This window comes from Bolinopsis microptera, chromosome 11 (assembly GCF_026151205.1).
Source record: "Bolinopsis microptera isolate Bmic1 chromosome 11, MBARI_Bmic_1.0, whole genome shotgun sequence".
Lineage (NCBI taxonomy): Eukaryota > Metazoa > Ctenophora > Tentaculata > Lobata > Bolinopsidae > Bolinopsis > Bolinopsis microptera.
In genome coordinates, this window is record NC_087082.1 from 1,325,011 (window position 1) to 1,351,692 (window position 26,682).

At 37.5% G+C, this 26,682-nt stretch overlaps 1 protein-coding gene and 1 long non-coding RNA gene across 2 annotated transcripts; both read right to left on the reverse strand.

Moving 5' to 3' along the window:
* Position 1: 1 nt before the first annotated feature.
* LOC134822845 (ribulose-phosphate 3-epimerase-like) lies at positions 2-21,168 on the reverse strand. Its single transcript, XM_063834113.1, has 5 exons — positions 20,983-21,168; positions 20,613-20,803; positions 20,251-20,385; positions 655-766; positions 2-465 (listed from the first exon to the last, which is right to left on the reverse strand). Exons 1-5 carry the CDS (start codon positions 21,143-21,145, stop codon positions 368-370), a joined length of 699 nt encoding a protein of 232 aa, XP_063690183.1. The 5' UTR covers positions 21,146-21,168; the 3' UTR covers positions 2-367.
* A 2,272-nt stretch (positions 21,169-23,440) lies between these two features.
* LOC134822597 (uncharacterized) lies at positions 23,441-26,165 on the reverse strand. Its single transcript, XR_010161206.1, has 3 exons — positions 26,022-26,165; positions 24,966-25,821; positions 23,441-24,623 (listed from the first exon to the last, which is right to left on the reverse strand). It is a non-coding gene; the product is annotated as an uncharacterized LOC134822597 (long non-coding RNA).
* Between the last annotated feature and the right edge of the window lie 517 nt (positions 26,166-26,682).

The following is a 26,682-nucleotide window of genomic DNA, read 5'->3' on the forward strand; positions in this document are numbered from 1 at the left end:
ATTAAAGTGAGCACCTTTTTTTACGTAATTGAAAATATCTCCAAATGTACAATATTGTAACACAGTCACTATAAAACTTAAAAGATTAAAATATGTATGTTAAAATCTAAAATAAATACCCGTCATTATAAATATTATTATTCCCTACACAAAAACTACTTAAAAATTCTTTACTATGTCTCGGTATGACGTTACAAGAACAAATATTTTTAGTTAGTTTGGGCATGTTCTATTAGAGACACTGGATTATACACGAAACCATCAAAACTATCCTCTATTCAAATAAAAACATAAATAAATGAAATTTGTGCGATGATTCAATGGAATGTGATTAAAAGGAAAGAGCTTCTCAGACACGTCTCAATATCTAAGCCTCTGCCTTCTCACTGTCCCTGTATCTATTAACAACGTCTCTCAGTTGCGTCATAACTCCTTTAGGATCACTGCTCTTAACAACTGCACTGCCTGAGGAGCACGGTAATGTTAATTTAACAGTTTCAAAGCTGACTTAATAACTTATAGCTTTATTAACAAAATCTTGGGATTCTTTGAAAAACAAATCATAATATTTTCGTACCACCAAAATCTAAAATTTAACCGCAAAAGAAAGGGTAATTATATTGCTAAGTCGTCATTATCAATCGATCAACGAACCTGACACAATAAGATTAGCTCCCGCCTCTGCAGCTATCTCAATAGTCTTAGGAGACAGACCTCCATCAACCTCAATATTAGCATCCGGGTGCCTCTCTCGCAGGTACTTCACCTGCAAGATTAATTCAGTTAAATTCTTATAATTTTCATTAAATATCGATAAATAGTTTATAATTCTTGGTAGTAATTTAGAAAATTTACAGTCATTGATAGCATTAACACCCGTTTTCCCATTAAGGCTCCTTCGCTTATCTACAGACTAGTTGCAATGATAATTGATAATTTTTCTGAAAAGTCTTATAAGTATAATATTATATAATAAAATTAATTATGTTGTAGATGAATTCAGCGACTCAGCTGAAGAATATATTATTTTTGTAGACTAAGTATGATATGTGCTCCACGTATGTAATTAAAGAATTAAAGATAGATAATAATTGTAGAAACGACAGACACGTGCGACTCGCCGCCTAGCTCTCCTATTCATTAGTGATAAGAGGCTGTATATTAGAAACGTTATACTATACCACGTGTAACTATAAGTATATACTATTAGCTTCCAATAGCTCAATAGAGCCTTTTTTAGTTTTCAGCCTCTATTGAGGTCTGAGGACCGTGTTTGTAGGGTATATTTACAATTGAAATAGTGATCTGATATAGAAAATCTACACATTTTTTCTCGATATTTTACACCGGTACCCATTCAATTTTCTACATTTTCTACATTCTCTCAATCCATTTTGAGTAGCATTTCATTTCTATAACCGACAATAGAATAACGTAAAGTTATCTCCTTCATGATTATACTACTATTAATGCTTTTCATACAAAGTTACAACAAAGTCTTCATGTTATGACGTTATGTATCCTGGGTTTGGACAGGATATTACCCGCTTAAGATGTTTCCATCGCGTTACATTATATTGAAATATAACATATTTACAATAAATTATGCAATCACAACATTACAATCAACAAAATATATATAGTATTTGAGTTGAAATGTTTGAATGTTTGATGTTAGTACTTTAGTAGTTTAACTTTTGCACGTTCTGAAGGGACAGGGGACTAGTAGGAGGCTTGTTTGGCCGGTACCAAATCTTTCATTATCTACAATGTACGTTTTAAACAAAAGCCCTCCTCCCCTCCCCATCAGCACTCTTGTGCCCTAGGCACAAAAGAGTCAAGAACCGTCTGTCCTCACTCCAACCGCGCACAAGGTTGCTGTGGTGATTATAAAGTTATAATTATGTTTGCAAAGTTATTTTTGTGCGATATTCTGGATTGAGTTACTGTTGGTGCGCGGCGCTAAACTGGTCAAGCAAATTGTCCATCCCACTCATTAATGGAAGATATAGTCTTACATTTCCAGTTTTAATACAGTTTTGTACTTTCAACACTACTATATAACAAATAATTTGAGTGACAGGATGGATTACTGAGGGGCACTGTGTTAAGGTGATTTAAGTGGGTCCCAATCCCCACCGATCATTCTTCTTTGTGTCATGCCTATGTTCCTGAATACTTGCTTCATCATCTCCTTTTTATAACAACCACGGTGTCTTTATTGACTAAGCGCATAGTCTAGTGGCAGTTATGTAAATTTTTGCAATTATTCTTCTGCAGAGTGTGACCTTTGTCATTTGCATTGTGTATGTTTACAGGATGTGTATGTGGCACCGTAGGTTGTTGCTGGGCAGATCTTGGCCACTTCTATCTATACCGTGAAGCTGTGCCATTTTCAGAGGCACTTATTCTTTCAGCATCGCACCGTGTCGCATATTTCATTTCTCGTAATTTGCGCTTTATTTCGAGTTCGTATTGTGCACAGATCCGTGTCAGCTTGCATAAGTGATAAGCATAGGGTTGCATAGAAATAGAAATAATTTTCATAATCAATATGGAATATGATATGAGACGCCATCAATATCATAGATCGGGAAATTGAGAAGCCATCCACATAAGAAATGCAGCCTCATTTCTTGTTTCGTTTCAATTTAGTTACCCTTTAATAACTCAAGTTATTCGTGTCAGAATTGTACAACAAATTTCAGATATTATAGATATGGGTCAAACTTAGATTTCCTGGAAATACATCAGTCATTGTTGGTCAACTGAGAAGAAGAGTGCTATTCGTTAAACATAATTTCTAACTTTCTAAGGACAGTAAAAAATGTGCTTTGTCCGTTACTATGTAGCATAGAACTATTCAACTAAATCTACATATTGTATTTAATATGTATGAGTATTGCTGAAAGCACAGTGTAAGGCCTACACGGACCGTCTCTAACTAGCCAATCCCTGTTTACATGCCGTGTAGCAGGGGACTAGAAATAGCGAAACTAGTAAGCGGGGCATAGCCAATACACTATACTCCCATCATTGAGTATATTACCAACCAAAAGGAAAATTTCCTTGTGTATGGAATCTACCAAGACGAAAGTTGTACAATCCAGCGAAATTCCGAAGAATCATTCCAGTAGACTAGGCGCATTGCAACCACAGCCACGGAAATACTTATGAGTATTGCTGAAAGCACAGTGTAAGGCCTACTACATATTACATATATATATACTCAATCGATTTATAGTAGCTGTACAGCAATACTAAGGTTCAAGTACAGCAATACTAAGGTAATCGTTTTATGTTACAATCTCATGGCATAATGCCGTGTGCCGTTTTCCTTCCGTGTAAATTTTATCGGACAACAACTAAGCAACTGCTAAAGACTCTACATAATATTGTGATACCAGAACGACCGTATTTTTTGGACCATTCTTGCTTAGTATAAGATTTTGAGGTCTGATCAGATCATTGGTAATTAGTTTTCTTACTTCAACTTTGTTTGGCATAAATTTGATAGCTGGTTAAGTAAAAATTTCACACGGCGAATGAACTATTATCAGGAAAGTAGATATGGCCGAGGAACAGCTCGAGGTCCAAAAGCCAAGAAATTATCGTGGCACAAACACGAGACACCTCAGTGCTAAAGAAGTAGGCAGATACAACGACCTGAACCCAGAGGAGCCCATGACAGTGTGGTCTGTGCACTCTGGTGACGATATCCCCGAAATGTGCAGAATTCCTCAACTAGAAGCTCCTACTCAACTACCACTGAGTTTGAGAATAGAAGCACCATATCACCCAATTTTGGGGTGCTCATCTGTTGATAAGATCTTGAGGTGGGCTGAAGCTGTGAATTACAGTATGAGTGAGGTTGACATAGTGGTTGGCCGGAACTTGATAAAAAAGTTATGTCAGACTCCCTACAATAAAAAAAATGGGTGGAAGGTTAATCTTTACAAATACAACAACACCCTGTGCCTTGAGAGTGCTGACGAACCCTATGATTGTGTGCCAGTTGGTGACAATTACGCAGACTGGGGTAAAGTATTCGAGGATGTGATGAAGACAGGAGGGAGCAGAACGCCCGGATACGCTTGCGAGGATGTTGATATCAGGATGCCACGACTTGTCCAACTAGGACCTCTAACACTACTAACCAACTCCAGGATCGGCTGTCAATTACCTGGGGATCACCAGGATGTCCTGGAGAACTACGTTGAGATAAAAACATCCGCAGTAAGTGAAACAGATTGGCAAGAACGTGAAAAGTTCACAAAATTTAGATGCAGAAATATTTGGGCTCACTGTGCTCTTCTCGGTATAGACACAGTCTACATTGGACGCAGAACAGGAGTAGGAGATCTGGAGAAGATACAGATATTCACGATGAAAGAGCTGGAGAAGGCAGGATCAAACTATTGGAGACCGGAGTGCATGCTATCCTTCCTAAAGGAGCTGCTGTGTTGGGTACAAGATAAGACAAGTAATGATATGACGTATAGTCTCACTTATGATGGTCAGGGATTTAATGATCCTGTGAGACTAGTTCCTAAGGAGCAGGATGATTTGGTAAGGATTGTGAAGGCGAGTTTTCCAGAGGAGTAAAAAGGTACTGTCAAGGGGTGAAGGGGTCGTAGCACAGCGGTAGATGGTAGGATTAAAGAACTGAAATAGATACAAATTTGAAACTTTGGCAACTTGACAAATTGTATACAAATTTCTTGACTCTTATATCATATTTCTATACCCTTGTATATAATGTATTATTATTTGACAGAAAAAATTATGGACACAAAAATTCCTTTCGAAATTGGATTGACAAAATCTTTTTCGATTATATAAATCTGTGCAATGAAAAATGAACGCTAAAACATTTTGAGTATATCAAAACCTGAAGAATTTAAATCATGCAAACATTAATTAACAGAAAAACAACAATATCGTACTCTTTTTAAGAGTTCGTTAAGTTAAGACTCTAAATGTGCTGACAGTACTTGTTCTATCCCGGATCTCTCCGTTCAAGTGTGTCTCCAATTAAATCTTAGTGACCTCCTAACACGCGCTCCAAACTGTTCCGCAGCTCATCGACAATCATATTTCAAAGAATTTGTTTCACTTATTAACCTGCCACATATCTTCATATTCATGATATTCCACTACTCCAGGTAATGTGGAATATGATAAGAGACGCCATCACGGATCGGGAAATTGAGTAGCCATCAACAAAAGAAATGCGGCCGCATCTATTGTTCACAAAGCTATTGTGTAGAGATAACATGAGCGTCAATATTCTTACTAATTGTTGTTCTTATTGCCAGCAACAGTTACTTTTTAATTTTGGATTTTCTTATTTCTGAATGTATCGAATTATACGGTAAAACTGCGGGTTTTTTTCAAACAAATATTAAGCTTAATTTGGATTGACAACGTGGTTGAACCACGATATGAACAGATTTGGCTTAACCTTATTAAAGTTTAATTTATACGTAAAATTGTTAACTAAATTGATAATTACTCCCCAAGATAATATGGCTCTGTTCAGTGAAGGAGGCACAACACTTCCCGACATCACCGTCCTCCTAGTCCTCCTCCTCCTCACGATAACCTCTACACTCCTCAATCCCCTAGTCTTCTTCTACAACTACAGGAAACCCCTCTCTGTCCCAAGCTTCCTATACCAAGTTCTTGCAGTGTTTGACACCCTTACTTGCTTGGTAATTCCCCTCAACTCCGGACTCTACATAATGAAGGTAGAGGAATACCCTTGTAATGGTGTAAAGGTAACAACCTGGCGTCAGGTTCTAACAGTCGTGATATGGGATGTCATGTACACCCCGGTCATGGTTGTGTCAGTGCTGACTATTTGTAGGTACATCAAGATAAGATATCCATTTAAGATTCTCAACGTGAAATTGTTCGTAGTTCTTGCGATCGCGTTTCAAATCTACCTTGTGAGTGTTAGTTCATGGATGAGCTTTGGAAAAGAGGCTTATTTTTTGTGCAATTATGGGATGGTAATTGTGAGAAATTTTCTCAATCTGGATGCAGCAGTTCATGGTTTAGTCCATAGCTGGCCTAACTTAATCTGTCAGTTTGCCTCATTGGGCACATCTGCTCTGACTATAGTTCATCTCATCAAAGTTAGAAGAAACTCACTGTCAGTGCCTTCCAGTCGTAACGGAGTGAGAAGCAGTGCGAGGATCCTAACACAAAACTTCGGAGGAATCTTGCAAACAACAGCTCAAATAGCAAAGATAGTCATACTGACACAATCATCGGGAGGTGAAAGTAACCCTCGCTACATGAAACCTGTCATGTTCTCACTCAATATCTTGACGTGTGTATTTCTGTCAGTTTTCAACCCGGTTGTGTTTGTCTTGTTCACATCAAAGGTTTTGAAGATTGATTGAGGAGCACTACCCGAAGGCATTACTCGGCACTAACGCCTTAAAATCTTTAATTACAATCAAATATAAATATATGCACACAATGTATAAAGTATTAATAATGTATAAAATATGATTATGCTATTAGCAAATTTAAATAGTACTATTAAGAATTTTAAATAACTCTTATCTCTTGACATAAATTTAGAACAGCGACACAGGGTCTGAAGAATGCGCGGTGATATTTTTATCTTTTAAAAGTTGTAAATGACAGTGAAATTGCGCGGTGTCGATAGCATTGTAAAAAATGCTCGAAGATAGTCATATTTTGTTATGAGGTTAAAGTTTTGTTGCTCGTTATTATGATCAACGTATGTTGTACCAAATTATTTAAATTTCTAAAAGTACGAAATTTGAGTTGTCCCAGTCCTTGTCATCCGGTTTATGTGCTTGTGCAGTAAGCACATGCTTGTTGACTGTAGACTTGAATGAATTTAGGAATTTGTCTTGTAGGCAAGTGGTGACATATTTTATGTCCTTGTTAATAATGTTGACTGTTTGGTTATATAACTTAGGCCCAATGTAAGAAATGCTCTTGTCTGAATTACATAAACGGTTAAATGGTACTGCAAAGAACTCAGGTTCTCTTCTAGGTGCGTTTAAGTTTGAAACAGTGAACATTCTTATAATATTTGGTGGTGCAGTGTTAGAATAAACTTTGTGCATTAAGCATAATATACATTTAGCTATCACGTTCGGTAAAGCTAATACTTCTAGTTTATTGAAAATTTCCTTTGTGTGTGAAGGTGTGCTATTCAGATCTTTGTCATAAAAATAGCGGTGGTATTGGTTATCTGCAGCGCGAATGCCCTTTTTCTGGGCCGAGAAGACTCTTTTAACGGAGTTTAGCGATCTTGTTCCCCAAACTGTGCAGCAGTAGTACAAGTGAGACTGAACAAAGCTGTTGTATATCAACTTGAGTGCTTTGTTAGGTACTGAGCCTTTGAGTTTGTAGAGAATACCCGCATTTCTAGATACTTTAGTGGCTAAATGTCTAATGTGGTGGGCCCAATTTAGCTTAGTATCAATGATCACGCCAAGAAACTTTTCGTGATAACTTTGCTTTAGTCGCTCACCTCCCATGTAGATTTCTATATCCTTAGTTTTTTTATTTGTAAAGATCATATATTTAGTTTTGCTAGCATTTAATTTAAGCCCGTTATTAGTAGCCCAATCAATTATCAAAGTCAGAATCTCATTCACCAATGCATTAAGTTGTTCAAATGTATCTGTACTTATTATTAGGTTTGCGTCGTCAGCGAAATAAATATGTTTAGCTAAATTACTAATCTGAGGAAGGTCGTTGATGTAGATTATGAACAGAATTGGTCCGAGAATGGAGCCCTGTGGTACTCCGTAGTTAAGTTTGAGGTGAGAGGACTTGCAGTTGTTGACGCTCACGTATTGCTCTCTATCGGTTAGATATGAGTGAAACCAAGATAAAGCCAACCCCCGAACTCCATAGTGCTCAAGTTTTCTCAGAAGAATACTGCTGTCAACCATGTCAAAGGCCTTGCTGTAGTCCAATAGAAGCAGTGCTGTGACCTGCTTTTTTTCTAGTGCCCTGTGAATATGGTTTTGGGCTTCTAGTAAAGCATGTTCGCAGCTGTGCCCAGCCCGAAATCCGTATTGAGAGTCAAATAGGATTTTCTCTGTCTTTAAGTGATCTAATAGTCGCGCTTGCATAATTTTTTCAAAGATTTTTGAGAAACATGAGAGTAGTGAGATAGGTCGATAGTTTGAAACTTCAGCACGTGACCCACCTTTGTGAAGTGGAACTACTTTCGCGATTTTCAATTTATGCGGAAACTTCCCCTGATGTAGAGACGCAGAGACTAGGCAGCTAAGCACTGGTGCAAGTATATTGCTCACTTTTTTCAGGGGAAGTATACTCATATCAGAAGTCGACTTAATCTTCAAACCCTTAACTATTTCAATTATTTCTGATGCGGACGAATCTTCTAGATTCATGCTCCGCTGGCATTTGCTATCTTGAGTTTCTGTTACGATAGTCCTGCCCTCAGAGCATACGAGACCATTTTCTCTCTTAAGAGTCTCAGCTATATTGCAGAAATAGTCATTGAAGCTATTCGCAATTTGCTGAGAATCTGTTATCTCGCTCCCATTATAGTTAATTTTGTTTATCTTAATTTTGCCTTTTTTCTTTCTGTTTAACAAGTTATTAACCATTTGCCATTGTTTTCTGCTGTCGCTAGAATATTTTGTAAAGTACGCGTTGTAATATTTGTTTTTGGCCTTATCCACGTGTTTATTCACAAATTTCTTCATTTTCTTGTACCTAATATCATTTTCAGTGGTCGGGTTTGTGACAAAATCTTCATAAAATTTATTTTTGCGATCACATGCGCACCGTAACCATTCTTGGATCCACGGCTTTGTGTTTTTACGGCGGCCTGGTTTACTCTTTTTTGCCTTAATTGGGAAATTTCGGTCGTATAGTTCACTATATTTTTTATCGAAAGCCTCAAATTTTTCATCTACAGAATCATAGTTATTAACCAAGTTCCAGTCTACCGCAGAAATGTCGTTCTCGAACTTTTGGATACTGTCATCGTTTATTACTCGAGAAGACATTTCTGTTGTATCTTCTTGAAGTTTACAACTGAGCCTATTCTGATCAACCATGATTGTGACAAAAGTTGCCAAGTGGTCAGAGATTGACTCAGAAATTACTCCCGATTTTGTAACAGCGTGGCAATTATTGACGAAAATATGGTCAATGATTGTCGCACTGTGATCTGTGACTCTAGTTGGTCTAGATATCACAGGAGCGAACCCATGCTCTGCTAGAGTGTCCACATACTTAGTGACAGAGTCTATTCTCCCGTAATCTAGTAGGTCTATGTTAGTATCACCGGCCAGTATGATATTTTTGTTTCGATGTCTTGCTAAGTTACGGAGGAAAATTTTTAATTGTTCAAGGAAACCATTCAAATCCCCACTTGGAGAGCGATATATATTACAGATTAACGCGTTTTTGTGCCCTTTCAAGGTAAGTTCTGCAACCAAGAATTCTCCTATCTTAGGATTATCGTGGCAACATAGAGCGCTCTTAACGTTTATGTCAGATAATTCACATAGTTTTTTGTTAACATATATAACTAATCCTCCACCACGATTTGACGCTCTGGCGGGAGTCTGAACATACGGTGGATAGAAACCGTCTAGTTCGAGCTCCTCTCCCTGAAAAGGCAAACATTCCGTGTTACAATTTGTTTCATTGAAGCAGAGAACGTCGTATTTTGTGTATTGATCTATATTCTCCCGAAATTCTTCAATGTTCCCATTAAGTGACCTAACGTTTAGCGAGAAAAGTTTTAATTCATACTCCTTCGTATTTTTTATTGCTTTCGCGGTATAGTATTTGCAGTTATTTAGAAGACTAGACGTTGTTTCCCATGGATTCAAATCAGCATCAGTATCATCACGATCACCTATTTGATTTGATAGGTGGTCGCGATTAAAGGGGTTAAACCTAATAGTGTTACTGAGATTTATCATGTGAAGCTGTCTAATGGAGACATCATATGCTGGGAAAATTTTTCTCAAGCATTCTTTGCAGCCTGTTGAGCCAGCAGAACATCTTGTGTGGGATAGGTTGTCACAGTAGCAACATTTGGTCATTTGTCTTACATTCCCAATTTTTGTGCAAGTGTGACATTTTTCTCGTTTATTGGAGACTGGGATTTGTATAGGCCGTGATGGTAATAGAGGCATGACGGCGCCCACTGGAAGAATTTCTGAAATGCAGCTGTAGCAAGACCATTCTCCAGTAAGTTCAGTTATGTCGCTAGGTGTTAGGTGAGCACATTTTGGGTGATATGTCATATAACAGATACTACAAGTGATGCTTATCTTGTGTGAGACTAGGCGCTTTGTACAGGCCTTACAGCTATTTTTACTACTTCGGATAACTACCATTTTTTGGCTGTAAATGATACTCTTGTTTAAATGTAGATATAGGTTTGCTACTGTATATTAATATATAATAAAGTACACGGAAAAACAGTTACTGAAAGTATCTACTCCAGATGAGTGAGCCAAGAAAATGGGGCCAGGGAAGAGTGAGAAAACGTGCGAGGTTTTGTGAACACTCTGTCCGGGTCCCTAACTTCAGCTCCTAACTAGAGAAATCAATTCAGTTAAGTGTTATTCTGTGGGAATAAGTTTAAAAAGTTAATTGAAGTATGTGAAATGTGAATGTGACTTGTATTCTGTATTTGTAACTTGTAAGTGTATGTACTTAGTGGTCTGATTACGTGATTCAAATTAGTAAAGATAAGATTTCGATTAGCCGTAAGCTGGTGCAGATAAGACATGGTTCGTATACTGTACGATTCTTAGTAGATTAATAATTATGTCCAAATTTTCGATGTAGTATGTTTGTATATTGTATTGCTGTTCTAAGGTCTGCCCAATGAAGAAACATACTCCCGTCTTAGCGGCCAGTGTTTTCGAATTAAGTAGCTGCGCCCCATAAATTCTTTGACACAGGTAGCAAGAGAGCGAGCTATCTCTCTCTTGGACAGTACTGTTAGGTGGATTCCGTTTCCATCAGGATCTACAATGACCTCTCTTCTCTGGTATAAAACAGTACAAATATGGTGCGAGTCAAAGAACCATAGCTTGGACACTCTATTGCTTAGTTCAAAAATAAAACTGTTAAAAAGCTTAACCTCCTCATTAAGCCACGAGAAACGTGTGAGAACTAAAGAATTAAATATAAAAGTCGTGTTAGGATATTTCTCAATTAGATAATCAATATTTCTTTTAAAATCACATGAAAGGGAGTGGTGGTGGTGGTCATAGCGAGATAAATCGTTTATACCAGAAGAAATTATGACAATTTTAGAGCCAGAAATATACTGTTCGTGATCTAAAATTTTGGATAACTGGTACATTTCGCGTTTGATGCAGTGTACGTTAGGAAGGTCGAAAGGAACATCTCTGAGAAGCGAGTCCGTCAAGAATAATAGACGCTCCTTAGGTTGAGACTGCTCAGTAACTGTAGGCTTATGAATCGGTTCGTGGATCCTCGGGATTTTTTTGCGAGGGGGGGTATTCTGAGAGAGGCGTCTGAACGTAAGCGATATTCTGCAGTCCTGAGTTTCTGGTTGTGGCAATATACCATGCTCCCAGAAATTCTGTGATTCACGTGTCATCACATACACACATCCATGATCAAGTTTGTGGATCTGTTGTTTGACCGGACCGACTTTGCTACGAAATACCAGGTCTCTAGAAGCCCCAAGACTGAGTGTAATGATGTCACCAGTGACCTCATTTTCATCATCACTGTGGAAGGGTATATGGCACTTGCCGTTTTCATATTTGGTGATTAGACAAGTTACCTGCTCCTTATTAAACGTAGGGTCATCTAATGCATTCGAAATGTTTGTAAAAATGTGGTCAATAACGGAGTTCTGAGGATAGTTTCTGGCCTGATGCACGGTTGACCCATAGCGGTAATCTGTTGCTCCGAAGTACTGTACGGATCGGGATGCGATTCTGCGGAAGTTCATGCCCTTGCAGATGTCCATTCAATTAATGTCATTAAAGGATAAAAGCACCCGCAGTGCAACAGGACAGCACTCGATTTAGGCTGTCAAGTGCTGGAGGAGGTACTGAGTTGACCCAACAGTGTGCCACTAACTCATATCCAAGTGCAGAAAGAAATGAAAATGAGAGTAATGCACAAATGGTTCCAAATTTTTCATGAAAATTAAAAGATTCTGGGTTGAACAACACATTCAGGCATGACTCACGGTCCCTATTGTGCTCCTATAAGTGTTTAACCAGTCATAGAGAACAATAATATATTTTTTTAAATTTTGTCTTTCGTGTGGACACGAGAGCACTCATACGTTACTGAAGCCTGAGACTGGAACAGGAAGAAAACAAGGATGCTCGGAAAATATTTAAAGATTTAATGAATATTTCCTATTGATGAGTTATATTTGAGGAGAAAATACGACAAGATATCTTTGAATAATCGAGTTATCTTTGAATAATCAATAATTATCTTTAATAAATTTACCCATACTCGATTTTACAACGATTATGTAAATTTTTAATTACTGCAAGATTAGAATTTCCAATAGCTCTATCCATGCTTATTAAATATTTGGCTAAATTATTAACAGTATTTGATTATTTAGCCAGAATGAATCTTTAGACCTTTAGACTCACTGGTGAATGTTATTAGTCGCCCTGATAAAAAAAATCTTGAAATTGCATTTCTTGCAAAAATTGGTAAAATCAAAACAATTTAATCCATAATTTTAAACCAAACAAAAACAGTTGCTAACGAAAAATAAGGACTTATATTCTTTAATTCTTTGTATGATAGTCACAAATCCAGCTGTTCAGCATGAATTATCCCGATAAGACCTCATCGTCAGCGTAAGGGCCAGTTCCAAAGACCTGCAGTTCAATAAAATTCATGGTTCCGGTATTTCTCTTTCTCAAGTAAACCTTTGAAGCGTAAACTGTGTCTTGAACAGGGAAATTGAAAAGATGCCTCTGGTCGGTGATGGTACCGATAAGTGTTTCTCCCGCGAAAACGTCAACACCAATATGACGTTCCTTACAGCAGTCCAATCTGTTCCACAACTTGACAGTATGGATCTTGAAAGTGGCTCCTAGATCCACCATGACCACATTATTTGTGTTAGCAGTGTGTTGGAATGGATTGTCAGAAGTGTAACCCCTGGAGAGGGTGTAAACCCCATCTACTACAAAGTCAGGCTGCCATTCGCCATGAGTGGAGTTCTGCCACGCCAACTTCTGCTGGGAGATCAGTCTTACCTCCGACCTCATCACATCAACCACCTTCAGCAGCTTCACCAGATTTAACTGAACCTGGGGTAGCTGCACTGCACACTGCTGCAATGAGGTTTCCTGGTTATCAGAGACCAGGCTCTTCAGCTCCTGTACTTCCTGCACCAGGTCAGTGAGCACCTCTTTAGCTCCGCTACTGTTTGTTGTTTGATCACGTTGAGATTTTATCAGGTCATACATCTCCTTCTGCATCTGAAAGGACTCTTTCCGGAGGGTGAGGATCTCTTCACGCAAACTAAGTGATTCCTTCTGAAGACCGGTTGCTTCCTCTCGGAGGGTTAGGGCTTCCTCTCGCAGCTCTTGTTTTAATACAGTGAGCTCCTGCAACAGGGTTGAGATCTCAGGATCTTTAGGAGGAAACCGTTTTAGCTCAACTTCCTGGGAGTTTCCGCAAACAGTTACGATCCACAGCAGTAACAAACAAAACATGGCGTGATTTTAATATCACTCCTCACAAAATAGGAATCGAGATAAAAAATAAATTAAATGTTCCTTGAAGTGTTTACACCCATGGCAACGAAATTTTATAACGAATAAAGGTAATTATTTCTAATTACCTTCCATACTGATTTCTTAACTTTGGAAATAAGAAACTTGGAACAGAGCTTACTGCACTACAAATGTAATTAATTTTTCCTCGCTGGTGCCTCCCACACGGACCTACCTCATTTTATCAATGAAATTGGTTATTAGATAGGCCGGGTATCTGATAGGATACTATGGCGGAAGTCACGTGGGCGAAGGACACAAGGGCGGAAGTTTCCTAACACGATCACATGACTCACTTTATCATGAAAATATACACCGTCCTAAATGTTGGACTTGTAATGCTACAAAACCTGCCAAATCACACAACTTACTTCGAATTGTAAAAACTTATATTCCAATCATTTTAGTGATCCTGATTTCGAATTCATTGTAACTTTACTCACAAAACATTAAACACGCAGGGTTATAGAGAACGCTTAAAGTTAACATAAGTCACAATGTCATCAATCAATTTTGTCAAAACCCGAATAAAATAATATCATTACATAAACATTTCACATGGCACTCTACAGCAAATCAAGAAACGTTAAAACATCATCCTCGTACAAATGGTAATTCTCAACTATGCGGACGATACTTCTATCCTTATTATTATTGGCCTTCTTCCTCTTATGTGGCTGCTCTCCAAGCGTATTGGCTAAGATCTTCTGTTTTAACTCCATCCCACTCTCAATACGCGAAACTATCCCAAATGATGCACCAACCTTAGGATCTTATCGTGAAACAGCAGGCCATGGCTCTCAAGGTATTACAATATCCATTTTAGGTCCTCGCTGTTCTACAAAGATCCAATGTTAGCATCTACGAGTGATTGCGTGAAAGATGTATCGCCTGTATCATTTCACAAGATCAAGATTTACAAGAACAGCATAATATCGCTGTTAATTAGGTACACGACAGAAGGTAACCCTAAAGAATGGATGAGCTCGAATAATTTCCTAAACATTCTGGGAATCGGGACGCCGAAAATCTAATAGAATTTTTTTAACGAGGTTTAGAATACCAAAAGACGCTCGGAGCGAGCTGATCTATATAATATACGAACTTGGGAGATTTTACCAATCCACTATCTGATACTATCGGTACATATCGCACATAATATATACATAATATCGCGTCGAATAAAATTATATAATATTTTAATATAATCGCGCGCGCCGCGCCATTTCTTGCGCACTGTACTTAATCAATATGTCATAGCGCCGTACATGAACAGTCTCGTTTAACATGTTTTGCCACAACCCACATGACCATCTGAAATACGACGATAATTTGTGTGCCTATTTGCTTCCTTTCATGAGTGTTGGCGTAACCAAGGAAAAAGCAAGCTTTAAAAACTGTTCATTTGTTCAGGTTTAGGAGAGGGGACATATCATATACAGGAAATCCGCTCTCAGACGGAAAAAAGGCAGGAAATAAAAGTGTTACTACTGATCAGTGCAGATATTCTGCTCCAAAAACTTCCCATTCGGAGAGTGTTTGTGGAGACCAGGATTACGTCAGAGAAGTTCAACATTGAGCAAATAGCAGGTAGTGCTGTAAAACTAAAATATTACGATGGAACGCAGTTTTCACTCAACGTATGCTGTGATCGAAATTTACAACCTTTTAAGCAGGCCTAGACCCCCCTCGGCCTCCCCAGGCGGTTCCTGTTTGTTTGGGGACCGGTTTTTGGTACCCGGCCAATGTTTACAAAATAATATAATACATAACAATATAATTTTATTTAATATGTGTGAATATGAAAATTGAAAATGTTGATTACGTCTATTCATTAAAAACAAAAACAGAAACTTTAAAAATTAAAACTTGTATATCATGATTTATTAACATATAGTGACAAATAATTTGATTTGATACGACAGATGATCACACGCACTGTTTTATAAGCTACTTGAGGTTAAAACAAAAAAGAATAACTGAGCCCATGTCTTATCAGCACCTGCTAGCGCTATCTATATGATGCTATTAATATGACAGTGAATGGGCAGTGAAAAAAGTGGCATATGGTTGATAGTGACTAGTGTGCTAACCGTCTGGTTTTATTTATTCCTTAGTTTATTCTCGGTAGTTGATTTGTTGTGTGCCTGATCTTGTCGATTTACGTAGCCCGGGTAAATTATGCCCCAATGAAAAGATCATATTGCTCCCCAAATTCTAGTGATTGGGTTGTCTTGCAAGTTGCAACAGTGACACGCTACATTGACTAGTACCCACATACAGTATATAGTTTACACGGTATTTCCCGACAATATATCAATCACTTTACTCAGAGTTCAACTGATACCGAGTAACCGGCACTATCTTATTACTAGTCACGTGACGGCACCCCTCATCGCTAATTGGAGATTCTTAGACATTCTGACTCAACACACAGGTTGATCAGACTTCTTAATGTCTTAACGTTATGCTTGGTATCAGAATTTAGCTTAGATAGTTAGATGAATTACAGTGCAAAGTAGATCGAAAGCTTTATTGCTGAAAAGCTGCATATTTATTAAATAATTTAGATTGTTATCGACGGATATGGTGTCACACTATTATCGAGATTAATGCCGCGTTCTAATGTTGTTTTTGCTTCTTTTGGCCGTGGTTATTGTTATTATAATGCATGTTATATCTTTATTCAGACTTTTATTATTATTATTTGTACAGATATGAATTTAATAATCGTTATACTCAAATTTATAATTTCTAGAAGATACTTCGACAATGATGACACCCAACCATGAAATCCTAGTAAACGAGTCCAGGCTAACTTACATACTCGAGTCCCAGCAGGAACTGATATTCAAAGGTGGTTTCTACGAACTAGCGCCTCTTACAATTCCTCTGTGTGTTTTAGTGTTCGCCCAAAACACTGTAATATTCTTCGACTTCTACCGAGACAGAGCCAAGTTTGTGCCCAGTTTGTTTATGGGAATTGCAATCGCGGACATCCTAAAAGCACAAGGGGAACTAATACTTTCAATCGTTAGCATCCTCGTCTTCACAGGACACCTTGAGATAGCTGTCCTCTACAACAGCTTGTTTTACTACATGCTAACTGCTTTACCTGGCATCAATTGCTCCGGACTTTTCAATATGGTGCTGACTATTACCTTTACTTTAAACGTAGCCAACCCTTTCCAAAGGCTGAACGTGACACGTATTAGGAGAGTCACCACTTGTCTCTGCTTGCTGATAACCATGCTCCATATTTCAGATACTGTTGTCGCTATTGCTGCTATTTCCTCAGAAATTTGGAGTGATCCTAAGAACATCAATTCGCCGTTCTTATGGATGTTAGTTGTATTCATGGTTCCAGGAGCATTAACATCTGCAGGATTAATATGTAGACCTGACCACGGAGGATATGCAAGATGTACTGATATCGGAACTGAAAACAATCTCAGTCACGATCACGAACAGATCGCAATTGCATTTTATACGACGGGATTCCTCTATTATGCTGTACCATCTGTGATTCAATTGATCTGTATGATGATCCAGATAAAACATTTCCGAATATCGTTTCAGGACGACCACTCCAACTCGTCTTTACCCAACCCAACTCGTCACGTTTCAATTACCGTTTTTCTTATCTCAATTCTTTTCTTTATTTGTCATGTCACTTTCTTAATTATAGGATTCGTATTTTTTGCTATCCACCCAAAATTGAGCGTAAAAGACCATCACGATGATGGATTTTTCGTGAGGATGGGTGGCGGGTGCAATGCGCATTGCTGTTCTTTGCTTTGTTCACCCTCCCCCTGATATACGCGTTTGTCTACCCCATCATAATCATCAGCAGAAAGCCGGAACTGAGGGAACGATATATCGGGTACATCAGACGAGCCACATCCTGGTGCAGACAGGATGATACAACACGTGATACAACACCACGTGATACAACACCACGTGATACAACACCACGTGATACACCACCACGTGATACAACACCACGTGATACAACACCACGTGATACAACACCACGTGATACAACACCACGTGATACAACACCACGTGATACAACACCACGTGATACAACACCACGTGATACAACACCACGTGATACAACACCACGTGATACAACACCACGTGATACAACACCACGTGATACAACACCACGTGATACAACACCACGTGATACAACACCACGTGATACAACACCACGTGATACAACACCACGTGATACAACACCACGTGATACAACACCACGTGATACAACACCACGTGATACAACATCACGTGATACAACACCACGTGATACACCACCACGTGATACACCACCACGTGATACACCACCACGTGATACAACACGTACACGTGATACAACACGTACACGTGATACAACACGTACACGTGATACACCACCACGTGATACAACACCACGTGATACAACACCACGTGATACAACACCACGTGATACAACACCACGTGATACAACACCACGTGATACAACACCACGTGATACAACACCACGTGATACAACACCACGTGATACAACACCACGTGATACAACACCACGTGATACAACACCACGTGATACAACACCACGTGATACAACACCACGTGATACAACACCACGTGATACAACACCACGTGATACAACACCACGTGATACAACACCACGTGATACAACACCACGTGATACAACATCACGTGATACAACACCACGTGATACACCACCACGTGATACACCACCACGTGATACACCACCACGTGATACAACACGTACACGTGATACAACACGTACACGTGATACAACACGTACACGTGATACACCACCACGTGATACACCACCACGTGATACACCACCACGTGATACAACACGTACACGTGATACAACATCACGTGATACAACAACACGTGATACAATACGTGATACAACACCACGTGATACAACACCACGTGTTACAACACTACGTGATACAACACCACGTGATACACCACGTGATACAACACCACGTGATACAACACGTACACGTGATACACCACCACGTGATACACCACCACGTGATACACCACCACGTGATACAACACGTACACGTGATACAACATCACGTGATACAACAACACGTGATACAATACGTGATACAACACCACGTGATACAACACCACGTGTTACAACACCACGTGATACAACACCACGTGATACACCACGTGATACAACACCACGTGATACAACACGTACACGTGATACACCACCACGTGATACACCACCACGTGATACACCACCACGTGATACAACACGTACACGTGATACAACACCACGTGATACAACACCACGTGATACAACACGTGTTACACCACGTGATACAACACCACATGATACAACACCACGTGATACAACACCACGTGATACAACACCACGTGTTACAACACCACGTGTTACAACACCACGTGATACACCACGTGATACAACACGTGATACAACACCTGCTGACAATGAATATTGAGTAATGAACACGTGACACGTCATGATACAATATCAGAAACTTTTGACTTGATCTCAATCTAGAAACAATGTGTAACAACTCACCAGTGTTTTTTATTATCATACAATTACTGCAGTTGTGTTAGTAAGAGTGCTGGTATTTTGACTAATCACATACTATGATTTTTTGCAGAATATGTATAGTAGAATACATTAATTTCACTCCCTTGCAGTGCGATTAGGACAATAATGAAACTCGCTCGTCAAACTTGATCGTTTAAATATTGAACTTATATCACCTACGCTACGGTTTTATCAGCTTATCATGATTGTACGGACAGTAGATATCATTTTAAAAGTATTTTTGAATGATTTCTTAGACAACTGCAATATAATCGATTAGGAAAATTACGCTTATCATTGAAAATATCTTGTGTTGATTAGATGTATGAGTGATATTTAATAACCAGATGACTCTGATTTATTCAACTTAGCTTAGATTATGAGATTGTTATTGTTGACACAATAATAATATGATGCTAAAGGATTTACAACATAAGTTTTTTTGGACTTGGAAACAAGATTTCGTTTTTTTTAATAAATAAAGTTTTCTTGTACCTACTAAGTATTATTTGTTTGTTAATTTGCTGATATTGGAAAAATTGTACAGTTTGATCTCAAATTTAATAATTAATAATGATTATTAACTTGTTGAATATTTGTATGCAATGCAATGATTTTATTATGCAATGATATTTTTACTGTATGCGATAATTTTTGTAAAATACTTTTAAAAATATACTAGACAGTTTTTAATTGACTTTTTTCAAAATCATCTTAAATCTCTCTCCTTGGCAATTTCATAGTTCACCACAAAAACAAATTTGTACCACATATCCACCTAACTGTTACTCAATCTACGTCTATATATCACGTATAATCTGATCGTATTATAGTACTAATTGCAAATCGTACCTTAGGCATCATATCAGTCATGAAGCTCTGTCCTCCGAAGCCTGGTTCAACAGTCATGACCAGTAGTACGTCCAGCAGTGGAGCTAGCTCAGATAACGGTTCTACTGGGGTCTTGGGCTTTATCCCACATCCGGCCTGTCAACAGGGCCGGGTTCAGTCACAGATATCATGCAATATTTAGGTTATCAAGTGAATTAGGGTGAGTTATTAATTAACGTTCTCTCTGAATGACCAGCCCAATTGAGATGATCTCCACCAATTTTATAACACAACTTTAAGAGTTTCAGTGCAAATATGCCACTTTAACAAAAGTAATATTTACAAAAGTATAATAATATTTACAAAAGTATAATAATATTTACATGCATCCCTTTACTCCTGATCTTCTGAATAGTTTGGTGGGGGTTCTCAGAAGACTCCAGATGGAAAGTGTAGATATCAGCACCAGCCTTGCTCATGTCATCTATCCACTGCTCTGGGTTGGAAACCATCATGTGCACTTCGAACAGTACTCCGGGGAATTTGTCACGCAATGATGCTACTACAGGGGCTCCTGAATCAAGGTACACGGTCAGGTTACCAAGATGGTATTTTAAACGATATTATCTTGAATTATCGTTCAAGACTATTCATTTTTATTTTAAATTCACAGTCCAATAGAGATTTTAAAGTTTAAACGAGAATGGCTATATCATTTATTAAAAGTAACACGAAATTGAGCTAGTTAATTACCGAAAGTGAGATTAGGAACGAAATGACCGTCCATAACATCAAGGTGTAGATAATCAGCACCAGCGTCCAACATCCTCTGACACTCCTCCGCAAGACGGGACAAGTCAGAGTTGAGGATTGACGGTCCAATCATACAGCCTCCTTTACATAGCCTCCCCATCATTCCTGGGAAAGTGGCTTCATTATCTTCTGATTATATACCGACTGTAGCACGAGTAAACTTGAAATATTTTTAAACTGTCATTTTGGTGAACGAATTTATTTTATTGTTGATAGGGATCCGTGATCATTACCATGATTACCAATTTTGAGAAACTTGAAGAGAAAAGACAGTAGGGGATGGGGCCAATGGCATAAAATGGAGACTTTTTCTATGGAGAAAATGGAAAAACCCTTGAGTAATTCTCCATTTATGCCATTGGCCCCCCCCCCCCCCCCCAGTATAAAACTTTGGATACTCTAGTCTAGGCTAGTATATATATATGGGCCATGAGGGCAACCCCATCGATGCCCATTTGACCAAAAGTTGAGGAATAATTAGACAAAATTGGCATCATTTTTCAGTCAAAATCGAAAATAAATAGTCATGCTACCATGATCATAATCTATTTACATCGCCCTCAGAAATCTTACAGAATTATAAAGATTTTTGTTAAATTAAGTCTTGGTAATTTGAATCGAAGTATGTTAATCCACGTGTTAAACCATGTGGAAAGTGTGTCCGCTCAAAATCGTTAATTCATAATAAACTTGTTAGACCCTTATGTTGTCAAAAACTAGGAGCTGAATTCTATTCCAAGGAATCAACCAAACCATTATTTAACAGTCATAAACTCCTTACTGTTCATAATCTTTACAAACTTCGTACTATAACTGAACTTTTTAAAATAGTGAAATATAGGGTACCCATATCTCTCTACTCTTTACTTAACATGTCTGAACTGAGGGATGACCGTCTAATACCACCAAAGCCAAGCCATAACTTTATTTATAAATCTTCTTGGCTTTGGAATCAATTCAAGGACTCCAATCCACAGAATAAACCTGACTTTGTGAACACATCCTGCAACTCAATCAAAGCGAGGCTAAACCGATCTCTTCTAGATGCCCAAAGCAGGTTCGATAATGAGTGGCATAATGACAACTTTAACAGTTTTGGACCATGCTAGATTATTGATAAAAACGTGGAATTTATATAAACAAATACTTAATTACTTAAATATTGCCGTTTCCGTACGGCGCTATACGTAATATATGTTAAAAGCGCGCCGCAGCTACTCACTACTTCAACATTTGCGCGGGTTTCTTAAGCGCGCACGAACGTTTATTCTTGGCTGTTAATCAGACCCATGACATAACGCTATAGGTGGCAGTGACTGTAATTTTCTTCAACAATTACTGAATTATCCATCCATAAAGTGATTTACAAAATGACACCTAAACCTCGTGTTTCGGTGTTCACTTAAACGGTACTTGGCGGCTGAACTGTGGTGTCTGACGTTTGCAGCTAGATCGGACTCTGATATTGTATTAGCAAATTTGTATAGTGTATAATTGTTTAGTGTTTATGATACTCTGCAACCTGGTAGTGCAGCTGACACTAAAACAAAATGTTGGCCTGGCTTGTGCATAACCAAATAATTAACACGCACTCCGATAAAAGCCGTCTGGAGAAACTCTGCAAAATGTTCATTGTAGTCAACGGGCACAAAGAAGCACTACTAGCAATTGTGTCCTTTACCCTCCTACATAATTTGAACATTTTTGTGGCTAACTCATTGAACAACATCTGAATTAAAATGTGTCTAGTATAAAAAGATTCAGTAAGTTATCGTTTCATGTACGCTGTACACTGTATATAGTTAGTAAATGCAAACCAAACTTTTTCGATCAGCCGCGCGCCGAACCAGTGTTGCACTAGGTAAAAATTGTGTATATTTTGTTCATTTTTGAGTGTAAATTAATTTATTAATTTATCACAAATTATTTTATTATAATATGACCACTTATGTGAAATGGTTATTTCGACATTAAATATTTGAACTAAATATGAATTGATTGTGGGTATAAAATAAAATTTGTTTTACTAAAAAAAAATTTGTTTTACTAATAAGAGACAACACTTTTTAGATTACAAAATTGCACTAATATAAAAAAAGATAAATATTGCACATTCTGAATAAACTGTTCAGTATTTTATCAATAAAAAGCAAATTACAGTTATGCATCAAACATATTAAAAAACGCTGCAAATTTTGATATGAAATATAAAAATAATACAATATAAAAAATAAAATAGAAATTATTATGAGCGCATCATACTCAGTACTATACCAGCAATCAGCATTCTTTGTACAGAGTATTGTCAAGTATAATAATTCTGTAAAAGATTTCACATTACATGTCACATTACATGCCATCTTTAATCATCATGCACATTGCACAATGTTCTAAAAAATATCACAACTTTTTTTCCCTTTTTTTCTTTTTTCTAAGGACCAAAACATTCAATCATGCTAGATCAATTAGGAGGTGAGGAATCAATTCTCTTTACAATAATATGTGCTCACAAAACTATTTAAAGTATAAAACTTTAGTTACTCTAGTCTAGGCTAGTATAGTTATATACATTAATAAAATACTTTAAATTATGGTTTGTCACTTTATCGCTGTTCACTTTCAGGAAATCTTCGCATGCTTGAGGTAAACCACTAAACATTACTCTGCTCATTTCAGAGCTGACAGCTTCATGAGATAGGTCTTTGACGAAAGAGGTCAGTTCTCTTAAGAAGTCCAAGCTGTTATCTTGAGAATGGTCGAGGTAGGAGATCAAAGTTTTGATTATAAGAGTTGGCATTCCCGAAAGTGTTTTTTGAGGTTGTGTGTTTTCCCCAAATACGGAAGGGTTCAATTTGGCAATATGAAAGCAGATGAGTTCCGGGAATTTTTCAGTCATTTTCCACGTTGCTCTAAGAACATCAATGTCTGTGCATTGGCCAGTATTAGATAGTTCAACATTTTCCTCAGTTTCCAATGAGTGAGATGAAAATAACATCTTTCTATCTAAAATTCGGAAACTTTTCCAGGCAATCACAATGTTAGGAGACACATCTTTGACGAAGAAGACGGGATCAATGTCGTCCAATGCATAAGCAGCAGCTTTTCTCATAATATGGGAGATTTGTGACCTAAGAAGACGTCCTTCAACATTAGTAATAGTATGGTCGATATATTTCTTTTGCTTTTCAGCTAGGTCTGGTAAAAAGACTAGCAACTTTTCCATAAGTACCCTTCTATCCATCAGTTGGCTCAGACCAATTAGTATACTCAAAAGCTGGGATGTGAAAATTGGTTCTTTAATTAGAGTTAATGCTCTTCCAATCCCACAAACAAAATCGCAATCTTCTAACACATGCAATTGTGAGTCTATTTGACCCAAGTCATCGTTTTTGACTAATACTAGCTTTTTCACGATAACAGACAATATTCCTATTATCATGCCAAACTTTGTTAAATCAGTGTTAATTTCCGTTTGTGAAGTCAAGTCTATGCACAGTTTCGTTTGTGAGATCAAGTTTATGCACAATGGTATACCAGGCATCATTTCATCAATATTTCTTAGGGTGACACGATGTTCCGAGCTCTCTTCTGTACCAAAGTACTGACATATCAGTCTCCAACCAAGTAACTTTATGTGTTCGTCAACACTGTGATTGTGCAATATCTTGACATTCTGAACCAACAAAGCAATGTGACCTGGAGCTCTGAGATCATTTAATACCAAGTTGTCTTCGTGAAACGCTATACTATCACCAAACATAATTGCTATTAGGCGAGTTCCTTTTGCAAGAAAATCAACCGAATGCTTCTGAAAATCTAATAGGGCAGGCAAGCATTTGTTTATTGAACAAAAATCTTTGTAAACAATAGAAAATTTAAGAATATCATACATTATAATCAGTGTATCGAGTAAGCGGTTCAACCTTTCATAACGCATTTCTGTATAGCTCAATTCCACAACCAAGTACAAAATCAGTCTTTTAAACAGTTTTTCTTTCATATAGAACTCGCGATCTTCTCTATCACCATCTTGCAGATAAATAGAAATATTTTTCACTACATTTTCGAATGCCCAGTTATCCTTTGAAACTTGAGAGAGATTTTTTACTGCAACTTCAGTCAAAATCCGGAATTCAGTGTTAAGCCCATGCATCTGTTCTTTGGTCTCAGTGTATTGAAGTATTATACGAAAAGTCTGTATCATGTCATTCAGGTATGCTTTCACAAAAGTATTGTCATTACTCATCTCACCGAATAACTTGAATAACTTATTTATTGTTCCGTCTTTTATATGGGACCTCACCATGGGCATACAGTACATCGAATGCCTTCCCTAGTATTGGAATATGTCAAATACTTTCTTACAGAACCGGCGTTCGTAATCGCTATCCATGTTCTCTGCGGTTTTAAGAAGCAGTGGAAGCTCAGCAAAAATGTCTCCTTTCCATTTTGTGCTCCATTCGAAAAACCTTGTATTCTTGAAATCTGTATTTATGAATTGAGTCAATAAAGTAACTGCCCAATATATATCACTTGTATCAACAATCATAGGAAGGAGTTGCAGGATAGTTTTGATTGCACCATTTTCCATCATACAACCAGTAAACATAGGATTAGGATCATTGTCAGTCTTAACATCGTCAATGTATCCATTCCACCCAATGTAAAACAGCTTGTTCAATATCACAGATGTAACAGACTCTGTAAGACGTAACTGTTTCAGTAGTTTACAAAGTGTGGCAATCGTTGTTTGGTCACCGTTCAGCACCGTGATAAACTCTGAAATAGATGACAAGGTAAACACTCACCAAATCTAATTAGAAATAAAGTGAGGGTAGTGTAACTGCTAGCTATGAATTATCACAAGAAAGTCCGATTTTGCTAGTAATAATCTTAACCGGTCATCTATAATAGAGAATAGGTATCATTTGGATCGTAGATGAAAAAGGCCCATTACTTCATTTCAAATTCAGACTTACCATTGCGAGTGCCGGCTGTGTGCGAATCACAATATTTATTAATTTCGCTGAGTCCTTCAACTTTGATGCTGATGTCGTTAGAGTGATTGAGCTGATGAATAGCTTTGTGAATACCTTCCATATTGTGTACATTATTTCCTGAAACAAGAGATTCCAAAAAGTCATACACTCTGCAAACATAAAGCTAATCTATAATTTTTTTAATCTGACTTATTAGTGCTGTTAACAAGTAGCACCCAAATTAGTCACAACAAAGTTATGCTGCATTGATAAAATTAAGAGATTGACAATGGACATGGTTATTGTAAAATCGTGTTTAGATTTTTAAATATTATATAAATCATGAGTCATTAAAATTTAAAAGGATCATACAAAAATTAGGTAAATGATAATGGAATAATTGAATCGAAATATTATAACAAGACAACACTTTTTGACTTTTAAGATCACAAAATTGCACTATAATATTTTTTTGTAAAATTGAAAAAAGATAAATATTATAATATTGCACACTCTAATTAAACGGTTCAGTCTTTTATCAATAAAAGGAAAATTAGAGTTATGCCATAAACATATTAAAAACGCTGCATTACAAAATGCTCATTGATCGAAATTTTAATATCGTCACCTACAATTTAAAAAGGCCGTCGAAAAAGCACGT